The 11,106-nt window shown below is 38.7% G+C and overlaps 2 protein-coding genes across 7 annotated transcripts in view; one reads left to right on the top strand and one right to left on the bottom strand.

Annotated features, from left to right (window-relative positions):
* The first annotated feature begins 1,506 nt into the window (after positions 1 to 1,506).
* LOC306885894 (DNA-binding protein inhibitor ID-2-like) lies at positions 1,507 to 3,262 on the top strand. Its single transcript, XM_079442699.1, has 3 exons — positions 1,507 to 2,013; positions 2,230 to 2,290; positions 2,670 to 3,262. Exons 1-2 carry the CDS (start codon positions 1,663 to 1,665, stop codon positions 2,284 to 2,286), a joined length of 408 nt encoding a protein of 135 aa, XP_079298825.1. The 5' UTR covers positions 1,507 to 1,662; the 3' UTR covers positions 2,287 to 2,290; positions 2,670 to 3,262.
* A 1,162-nt stretch (positions 3,263 to 4,424) lies between these two features.
* Positions 4,425 to 11,106, bottom strand: part of LOC306885887 (kinase D-interacting substrate of 220 kDa B-like) — a 74,720-nt gene continuing 68,038 nt past the window's right edge. For all 6 annotated transcript variants that reach the window (XM_079442688.1, XM_079442689.1, XM_079442685.1 and 3 more), the window contains 2 exons: positions 10,330 to 10,560; positions 4,425 to 6,942 (listed from right to left, as the gene is read on the bottom strand). In XM_079442688.1, the coding sequence (XP_079298814.1) occupies positions 5,884 to 6,942; positions 10,330 to 10,560 (1,290 nt within the window). In that variant the 3' untranslated portion in view covers positions 4,425 to 5,883. The remainder of the gene's footprint in view (positions 6,943 to 10,329; positions 10,561 to 11,106) is intronic.

Below are 11,106 nucleotides of genomic sequence, written 5' to 3'. Positions count from 1 at the left end.
GAACAAAAAGGACGAGGGAGAAAATGGAAAGAGCCAGATGCGGACGAGCCCACAATGCTCTCGTGTGTCACGTTTGTAAGTCTTGCGTGCTCGGAATGCAGTTTCTGTTGCAAACATTAGCTATTTAAAAATGTCCAAATGCATGGGCCTGGAGGAATCTTACAAATACTTCATTTTCGAAGAAGTGATAATGAGAATGTATGAGCTGCATTCCGACACATCAACACGATTGCGTTCCGACGCATCTCCGCAAACATCTGTTTAGTCGGATATGCACAAGCAACCAGGAAATCTCTGTCTCTATTGTTACTTAGCGTGTGTAAACAAAGAGCTTTTTCTATTTTTGCCACCACTCTCGCTCTAGACTGCCAAAAAGGTTTCTAAAAAATGGAAATATAATCCGTGGCAGGATAAAAATATTCTTTCCGGTTCCAAAAGAATGCATTTTCACTTCATTTGCAGTTGTGTTGTTTCAAGTTCAAACTTAGAGTGCATTTTCCCAGTCAGTGATTCCTGCATGTCTGATTATTATAACGCTGCGCGCATTGCTGCACTAGAGAGCAGGAGGATCTTCTGTCATCACTATTACATCTTAAACGACCCTCATCACAGGCCTAACAACTGCTCCCATAATCCCCCACAGTCATAAACAAACATAAACATTAAGGGCACAGCACCAGCTGCAAAAAATAAAAACTTCAAAATGCTGGTAGCCTATGTCTTCAAGCAAACACTATAACGCCACTACAAGAGCAACTTCAGTGGATTTTACAAATATTTCCTGTGTCCTGAAGGAAGGACAGTGTGCACAATTTCTGAGAAAATATATTTCTGAAAATAAGGTCAAGTGACCTGGTATAAAAAAAAATGCTGGCATCAACTCGCCATCTTTATTAAAAACGGTGGCAGCATACCACGAGAATGCCACTGACCTGGAGGTAAACGTTCATACACTGTGTTTACATATGGGGGGGGGGGGGGGGGGGGGATAAAAGAAATAGCTGGAAGAAAATATAAAATGTGTTAGAAAATAATAACACATTGATTTTTGGAGATATGCTCAGTTCCTGCAATTTAATGGTTAAAGGCACTGGTTATTGTAAATTTCATAAGCTGCAATGTATTTTAAATATAGAGATATACCCTAAAAAAATCTGTAAGGATGTATTGTATAGGGAAGCCTAACTCATGATGTCCAAGATAACAGAAATCAGTCTAAGCTTGTTTTGATACATTTTGACTGTTACACTAGAAACAAAAGCGGAAAATGCGTGAAAACAATCTTACACTTGCAAGTCAGTCACTAATTCTCTTGATCGGAAACAGGTACACTGATTTGAGAAATTATCCGTGGAAGCTGAAGGCAGTCAGCGCCACCCTAAACACGCGCTTTCACTGGTTAAGAACGCGGAAGAAATGGGCGGGATTAGAGCGCTCAGCACAGCGACCAATAGCGTTGCGCGAAGGCGATGACTGACGCGTCCATTCCCACCAATCAGCGCGATCAAACCAGACCGTGAGCAACCCACCCAGTCGGGTATATATTCAGTGATGACAGCTCGCTAATCCACTGCGTTTGCTTCGACAGCCCAGTGCAAAGAGGAAATCTCGAAACACAAAAGCGACTCTTCCAACGAAACCGTTTCGTACAGAGCTGTCAACATGAAGGCAATAAGCCCAGTCAGGTCTTTCCGGAAAAGTAGCGCGAATGTGACGGAGCACAGTCTGGGAATCTCACGGAGCAAGACCCCCGTGGACGATCCCCTAAGCCTGCTGTACAACATGAACGACTGCTACTCCAAACTGAAGGAACTGGTGCCGAGTATCCCGCAGAACAAAAACGTGAGCAAAATGGAAATCCTGCAACATGTCATCGACTATATCCTGGACCTTCAGATCGCACTTGACTCAAATTCTGCAATCACCAGCCTGCATCACCCGCGAGCAGGGCAGGGGACATCCAGAACACCCCTGACAACACTCAACACAGACATCAGCATCCTCTCATTACAGGTGAATGTCCCTAGAAAGAGTAGGATTCATCCATCTGTCTATCTGTCTGTCTATCTGACTGTCTATGCATGCGATTTTTATTTTTTGTTATATAAAGCTACATTGATTTGTTGCATGTGTTTGTGCAAGTTTGACTTTAAAAATAATAACCAGACTTAATAAAATAGGCTACTTAATAAATAACCCTTTTTTTTTTTTTTTTTTTTGTCCCTTTAGACACCTGAGTTTCAATCAGATTTGATCACAGAGGACAGCAGGACACTTTACCGTTAATCAGGTAAATGTACTTGAACACTGTTTTTAATGAGCCTTGTATTATATGCTGTAAATGATGGCCAAAAAAATAGATAAATAAAAATTGTGTGCCGTCAGAGCAGTGTTTAATTTTAAGAGTGTCTAATCAAATCTGTTAAGAACCATTATGTCACAGTCTGTAAAGTTGTATAAAGTGTGTAATATGCATCAGCAGAGGTTGAAATGCAAGCATTGAGCGAAGGCAGAAGTTGTGCTCGTGTACATCTGGAGCCCAGGGTTTTGCTCAGTCTCTGAGTGTTTGGTTAAATGTTCAAACTGCGGCTTCCTCTCTGGCGCCAGGCTGTCCGGATCTCTGCCCTGTTTGCATTCTCTAAATGCGCCTCTTTCTCAATCTTTTGCAGGTGTTTGGTTAAGACACAAGAACACACAGGACCTGGGAACTGGCTTTTCCTCTGATTTCTGTTCTCAGTCTGGAGTTGTTGTTTTTTTTTTTTTTTCCTGTAATTGAATCAAGACTTTTTTTTTTTTTTTTTTGCTTCTAAAAGGACAATCCATGTGATGTGTCATAAGTTCGGACATTATTTATCTTCTAAAAAGACTTATTTGGTCCTTTCTTCAAGAGGAAGAAGCACTATATTCCCTGAAAAGAGGAGGGGGAACCTGTAAATGATCACAAGGAACCTTTTCTCTGCATTGAGAAGAAGTCTTACCTTTTTTTGTGAAGACCGTGTGAATAGGAGAAGACGTGGTTAGTTACTGTACAAAGTTTAAGTCTGTTTTTGTCAATTCTTTTGGCACACGAAGGACTGGACGTTGAAAATGACTCGATGAAACCTTGTGAACTCTCTCAGAGTTTTATCTTGTATAGTTGCAGAAATTGGACTGTCAGTATCTGCAAAGTGTTATGCTGTATGCTGAGACTTTTTATAAAAGTAATATTGTAAATGTACCTTTTTTTTTTTTTTATACAAAATAAATCAAATGCTTTATTTGATGCTGGTCTGTTATGCTTGTGTGTAAAACTGTCAATCTGCCAGTGTTGAGCTGTATATTGACCTTGCCTTTTATATCCAGGATTCATAAGCATGTCACTGACCCTTCACACATGCACATTCACCCACACTGATTGGAACCTGAATCAGTCTTTTCCATTGCCATATGGCTGTGTAGAAATGCATTGATTTCAGTGCGTAGTGGGAAAAATGTGCTTTTTCTTAATGTATAACTGTCCACAAATCATACAGCCTATGAGTTTGTTTTTTTCTTGCAATTGACCGCTTTCTCTCTCTTCCTGTGTGGTGAAACTAATTTTTTGAAGGTGTTTGGAAGTGCAAACATTAATCGAGATCGTATCCACGGGTTCTCTCATTAGTATAATCTGTATGTGGATGAAATGGCTGTTAAATCAATGCTTGAGCTTTTGATTTGTAATATTCGGTTTGTAAAATCATTGACTGCAGGTTTACAGTCGTGCCCTTAATGAGCGCAAAAGAATAAATCAGAGACCTGGATAGTGATTTTTATTATACTTATTTTTATTTTATTTTTTTATAGAGCTTCGGCTAATTATTCAGAACTGTACACCAAATCCCCTGGACTAAAGTTTTGTGAATAAAGCTGATAAATTCTCAATGTTAGCACAATAGCCACTAAAAAAATATATTTAATTTATAGTGTAGTAAAGTGTGACGCACACATTTGAAGGAAGTCATTTTGTGGGATGCAATTCAGGAAAACTATTTAACTACAGAAAAAAAAGATAGTGGTATGTGCTTGTCTTTATTTCATTCATTTCCACAAAGTGTACATTTAAAAATGAAAGGTTGATTCTCAAATGCAGCCTAAACCTCTTAGTGTTGTTGATATGAAGAGTGCGCCACCTACTGGTGGCCAGACTTCACCTCAGAAAAAAAGTTTTCAGTTTTATGATTTATGGGGAAAATGATTGGCAGTTGGCAAGTCTCATCAAAATACACAAATGTATGATGATTTTAAAATAAAGTTTTTAAATGCTATGATTTTAGTGTTCAATCCATTAGCACACACTAACAAACAAAGCTTATTTAGTAGAGACTAACTTCAAATCTGTTTTTATTTCATATATAATAATGCCTTATTTCAATTACAAAATCATGAATTCTCAAAAGATTCAAAAAGAATGAAGTTTATTAATGTGAGAAAACACTGAGGATACTCATACACACAAGTTTTACAGAAACCTCAATTATTTCTTGTTTTTCTCTTGACGTAACACTGATCACAGATAGATTCACTCATCTAAAACACTACAAGGCAGAATTCAAACTACAAGGATGACCTGAATGTGAACCAGGCATTCAATCACAAATAAATAACAGATTTCACATCACCGATCACAGCAAAAACACAAGCACTAACTCTTATGTGGTTAAATCCCCACTCGACTTGATGAATTTGAATATTGTGGACCGACCTACACTAGATCTTTAATGTTAGCAACAGAGCATGAAATAACATGATTTGCACTAAAAAAAAATCAGAAACTACGAACAGCTTCACAGCCTCCGTTTATTGCTTTTGTAGCACCACTCCAAAAACAGCAACAATAACAGTTCTCACACTTTAACACTGCATCTTCTTAAACATTATTTTGGTTTTGTTTTCCAGTTAAAAAATAAAATCTAAACGTCAAGATGGATTTGAGGAGAAAACAAGATTGTGTAATATACTAAGGCTTGTTTTCCAGATTTTTTTTTTTTCCGGTAACTACAATAAGCTTCAATTTGTTAGCATTAATCAGCACATAGGTATAATAAACTAACAGCAACTGACATTTTTTAAATATACACTTCAAAATAAAGGTGCTTCACGACGCCATAGAAGAACCTTTTTTGTCTAATTGGTTCCATAAAGAACCTTGAACATCTGAAGAACATTTCCGTTTCACAAAAGGTTCTTTGTGGCGAAAGAAGGTTCTTCATATTATAAAAAGGTAAGAAAGAGATGGTTCTTTAAAGAACCTTTGACTGAATGGTTCTTCTATGGCATTTCTGTGAATAACCTTTTAAGCACCTTTATTTTTAAGAGTGTAGGTTAATATTATATAAAAAAATCTAAATATACTATTGATAATGGTTGTAATTCATGTTGTGAATTCATGTTCATTTATAATACGTTAAATGTTAATTTATACAACTTTAAAAGTTAAAAATGAATATGCAAAAATTTACGTTAACCTAAATGAATAAAGCTGTAAAAGTATTTTTCATTGTGTTACCTAATGAATTTACTAATGTTAATGAATTGTACTTAAATTCTATATAAAAAGTTCCTTTTAAGTGTAAACCATACATTTTAGGTTTTATATTATAGGTTTTATAAATGTTATGCTTAAATGATTTTATAACTTATTTTATTTTACTAATCATCGATTTCTTGTTTTATGGACTTTTAAATATCTTTCACGCAAAACTAGCCAAAAATACTGATTAAGAAACTGCAGTGCAGGGTCATTTTTAATTCGTGATACCTATAAAAACAAACCTAATCAGAGTCAACACAGAAAATGTGCAGTAAAGATGCCTGAATAAAGAGTTTCTCTTTGCAGTTGTAAGACTTTTTTACACCTTGTTAGGTTCACAGGACACTCTCTCGTTCCTCAGCAGCGTCGGTGGCAGGACCGGTGGACCTCTTCTGGTGGACTCCACGCAGGTTCTGGTTGGGTAGCGTGGTGGTTTCGGTGCTGGATCCTGGTCGTATAATGATGGAGGGGCAGTTGGTGGAGTCGGGCATCTCCTGTTGGGTGCTGTTGTTGATGTTGTTGTTGAGCGCAGTATTGTCGGGTGAGCAGTTGAGATTGCTCACGGCTGAAGTGGGCCAGCTCTCCTCAGGGCTACTGCTGTCAGATGGAGCGTCAGAGCAGATGGACATTCGGGCCACAGCATCATCCTGAATGTTACTCAGCCTGTGTGGTAAGACTCGCTTATTAACTGGACTCTCAAGAACCAGCTCGATCAGATGGGCCTCCTCTTCTTTCTTCTCACCGGACTTCTCCTGAGCCGCATCCCTCTCCTCGTCTTGCAGCGAGTGGTCGGATGAGCTCCTGCTGGACCTCACTCCAGAATCGGATGATTTCTTGTCCAGCATGATGTCTGAGATGAAGCACTTCCCTTTAGCTAAGAGGCTTAGATCTGGTTCAGCAGCCCAGGGTTCTTCTCTCAGCAGTGGGGTGGCATCTGTTTCCTCATCTCCTGAATCTTCTTCATCGCTTGGTATGCTGTGGTAAGACGGTCCTTGTCCTTTGGTCTTGCGTCTAGGTGGGATTTTAGTGGCAGACCCATGCTCTGACTTCTCATCCTCCTCTGTAATGGGATCTAGAAGAGCACCGTCTGGGACGGAGGAGAAATCCACTATAGTGTCTGCAGGTTTGGAGCTCTTTTTGGCGAAGGGTTTGCACCCATCTCGCTCACATTCCTTAGTCTTCTCCTCAGAGTTGGCTGTGAGGAAGTGGCCGGACAGGGCTTGAGTGGGACTCTCTTGTCCAGCAGCAGATATCTCCAGCTGGGACATGTGCGAGATGTACTCCTGGTAAGCATTGCGATACTCAGCTTGCTGCTTGTCGGTCAGCTTGCAGATGTCGTTGGATGATTCCTGAGAGTTCAGACTGGATATGCTTTGCGTCCGGTGAGTGTTGGCCTAAAGGAGAAGATCAGCTCAATTAATTGAGACAGTAGCATGAGAGAGAACATGTTAGGTGATGTGGAAGCAAACACAGAAGCATTTCAAGAGTTTATCCAAACCCTACAGCAGCAGTAACTGGTTGGCACTCCAACATAGTAGGTGATGATAGGTTGTTTTTAAATAGGATTCTATGCAAACAGGAATTTTGCTTTCGGATAAAAGATTTTCCCGTGCAGATTTTGCGTCAAGTTCAGTTGGTCATGTGAATTTGCTGCATTGACCAACAGAAAGCTGTTTGTTTGAAAGTGATTTTTGTGTGACCTGTGCCTCATAAATTGCTACACTTTTGGCAAGTGGACGCAGTTGTAGCTACTACAGCTACACCAAATCATATAAAATTAATCATTTGATACAATGCACTTATTGCGCACATACCTGTTTTTACATTGTACATATATTTTAAAAATACCTGCATGTAATTACATCTGAAATCATTTCTGTTATTACATTAATAATTACACCGTTAACCCATCCTTACAACTTAACCCACTCTTAAACCTACCCATACCACCAAACCTGTTCCTAATCTTACCCGTATCCCACCTCAACAGCAGCAAAAGTGTTTTGCAATACAATTTGAACAAAATAAGTACATTGTACTTACTTTTTATGTAAGTCCATAGTAGTTAAAGCCACCAAATATAAAGTGGGACTATTAACTCACTCCTCCTCCCTATGATCATATTTTAAGTGTGATTCATTGTTCAAAATGGAGAACAAAAAAAAAAACGTTTTTCAAAGAGTTGACTGATTTCCTTTATTTATTAACTCAAAATATCTGTAGATATCATGCTAACATTATCAGGAATTTGTCTTACCACAATAAACATGCAGTGAAAATCAGCCCTAGTCAATTTGATTTAGTTTCACAAGTTCTTGATTCAATTTGATTTAATTTTGATTCATTTCAGTTTATTTCAGTTCTAAACTGTATTTTTGCTATCTATTTTGACTGTTTCAGGCTGATTCAAACTGATATATACAGTGGTGTGAAAAAGTGTTGGCCCCCTTCCTGATTTTTTTTATTTTTTTGCATGTTTGTCACACTTTAATGTTTCAGATCATCAAACAAATTTAAATATTAATCAAAGATAACACAAACCCAATCCAAAACCAAATCCAAACCCCACATGGCCCTGTGTGAAAAAGTGTTTGCCCAAGAGCGCAGCGACGACTCCTCCAAGAGGTCACAAAAGACCCCACAACAACATCTAAAGAACTGCAGGCCTCACTTGCCTCAGTTAAGGTCAGTGTTCATGACTCCACCATAAGAAAGAGACTGGGCAAAAATGGCCTGCATGGCAGAGTTCCAAGACGAAAACCACTGCTGAGCAAAAAGAACAAAGGCTCGTCTCAGTTTTGCCAGAAAACATCTTGATGATCCCCAAGACTTTTGGGAAAATACTCTGTGGACTGACGAGACAAAAGTTGAACTTTTTGGAAGGTGTGTGTCCCATTACATCTGGCGTAAAAGTAACACAGCATTTCAGAAAAAGAACATCATACCAACAGTAAAATATGGTGGTGGTAGTGTGATGGTCAGGGGCTGTTTTGCTGCTTCAGGACCTGGAAGACTTGCTGTGATAAATGGAACCATGAATTCAGCTGTCTACCAAAAAATCCTGAAAGACAATGTCCGGCCATCTGTTCGTGACCTCAAGCTGAAGTGAACTTGGGTTCTGCAGCAGGACAATGATCCAAACCACACCAGCAAATCCACCTCTGAATGGCTGAAGAAAAACAAAATGAAGACTTTGGAGTGGCCTAGTCAAAGTCCTGACCTGAATCCTATTGAGATGCTGTGGCATGACCTTAAAAAGGCGGTTCATGCTCGAAAACCCTCCAATGTGGCTGAATTACAACAATTCTGCCAAGATGAGTGGGCCAAAATTCCTCCACAGCGCTGTAACAGGCTCATTGCATGTTATCGCAAACGCTTGATTGCAGTTGTTGCTGCTAAGGGTGGCCCAACCAGTTATTAGGTTTAGGGGGCAAGCACTTTTTCACACAGGGCCATGTGGGTTTGGATTTTGTTTTCCCTTCATAATAAAAAACTTCATTCAATGAACTGCATGTTGTGTTTACTTGTGTTATCTTTTGATTAATATTTAAATTTGTTTGATGATCTGAAACATTAAAGTGTGACAAACATGCAAAACAATAAAAAAATCAGGAAGGGGGCCAACACTTTTTCACACCACTGTATATATTTTTTTGAACTATTCATTAAAAGCAGCAGCACATTAGAGGATTGTTTTGTGAATCAGACTACAAAGATCACATTGTATGTGTTTTTTTGCATGCAGCCCATGAGGTTAACTAAAAGATTAGTTTTATTTCAACACGAGTCAATTCACTAAAACACTGATCAAGGGATTTAAATAAACAATCAATTTAACACTTTTTTTGCTTCTAAATCTTCAAACTTAGCATGTTTATTCAAGAATGTATTCATACAAGACTATTATATGGCTTCAGAAGACTTGAAATAGTATCTAGGTGTGTTCCGTGAGAAGTTATGCAGGGTTCCAGAAACACGACAGTGAGTTTGAGTAAACTGTCCCTTCAGTTGTGTTCCAAATTCGAATATGAATTTTAGAAGGCTAACATCTCAAATGGAACACTCTTTTACTACATAAAACCATTCACATCTGAGTGTTCCATTTATGGGAAATGTTCTGTCGCAGATAGCTTTTGCACATTTAGCCCCTCCCCTTCCTGTACATCCACACTCAGTCTCTTCTTTTCAAGAAGTACATCATTCGACTACTCATAATACACTACACCTCGCTGCATTTGTCAGTGTGAACACACTACTTGAGATACAAAACGGCGTAAAAATAGTGCAGAAGTATGTCAAATGAGACGCAACCAAAGTCTGTTCACCACCAACTTTCATGATGCTAATCTAAATCATTATGAGCTCTTGCTTGTGTTGCAACACCTTGCCTAGTGTTAACAGATGAGTGCAGAAATAGCTATCTCTGTGTGATAGAGAGCTAGTGTGTGTGTGGTCAGCTTTTCACTTCCTCTGCCCATCCAGGTCAGAAAACACTTTGTTTGTCACCCAGTAAACCACATGCTATTTTCATGCTGATGAGAGACTTCTAGAAAGGAGAAGCTGCCTCTATAGCAACAAAATACAACGGTCAAGAAAACGTTTGGTTAAAAAGGCACTATAACAACAAAACTTGCCACGTTTTCTTTGTCTCCACGCATGCATATGTTTGTGTTAGCTTCTATGTATATAATTACACCGTTTTGTCATGGTGTGCACCTGTGTTTATTTATAGGCTGTACTTCAGTGCTGAATGTGTTTGTGTGCACAGCAATACCACACACCAGCCAGTGGGCATTGTGTTGTCTGGCGGACTCCTCCAGCCCCACACCGCTGAGCTCTTCAAAGCTTAGGTTGAGGCTGTACGTAAAGTTTTCTGGGTTGATGGTCACATCTTGTGGCGCTTCCGAGGGTCTGTGGGGTTCGAGTTGAGTCAACACGCTGCTGCCTTGCTCGCTGCATGCTCCTGATTCATCACGCAGCAGCTGGTTCTCCACATGACGCTGCTCTAGAACCTAAAGCACAAATACAGCAATGTTTACATGCATTCAACAGCAACAGTGAATTTCATTCATTATAGTGGTAATGAGTTGAGCGAACTGACTGAAAACAGACAGACTGAAACTGTATTCCTGTATTCTTGACTTCTAAAACGCAAATAGTATTAAAACTATTCAGAAAAAGATACACTACCATTTAAAGGTTTGGGGCCGGTAAGAATTTTAAATGTTTTGAAAGAAGTGCTCACCTAGGCTGTATTCAATACCTCAAAAATGCAGTAAAAAGTAATATTGCGAAATATTATTACAATTAAAAAAAACTGTTTAGTATTCTTATATTTTAAAATGTGATTCATTCATGTGACGGAAATGCAGCCAGCATTTTTTTTTTCAGCATTCTGCTTTCAATGTCATATGATCCTTCAGAAATCATTCTAATATACAGATTTGGTGCTCAAGAAACATTTCTTATAGTTATCAATGTTGAAACAGTTGTGCTGATTAATATTGTTGTGGAAATTGTGATGCATAAAATTGAGATTAATAAAAAATTCAATAGAA

The sequence above is a fragment of the Barbus barbus genome (genome assembly GCF_936440315.1).
Source record: "Barbus barbus genome assembly, chromosome: 20".
Taxonomy (NCBI): domain Eukaryota; kingdom Metazoa; phylum Chordata; class Actinopteri; order Cypriniformes; family Cyprinidae; genus Barbus; species Barbus barbus.
Note: the sequence above shows the minus strand (reverse complement) of the source record. Positions and strands in the feature narration are given on the sequence as shown.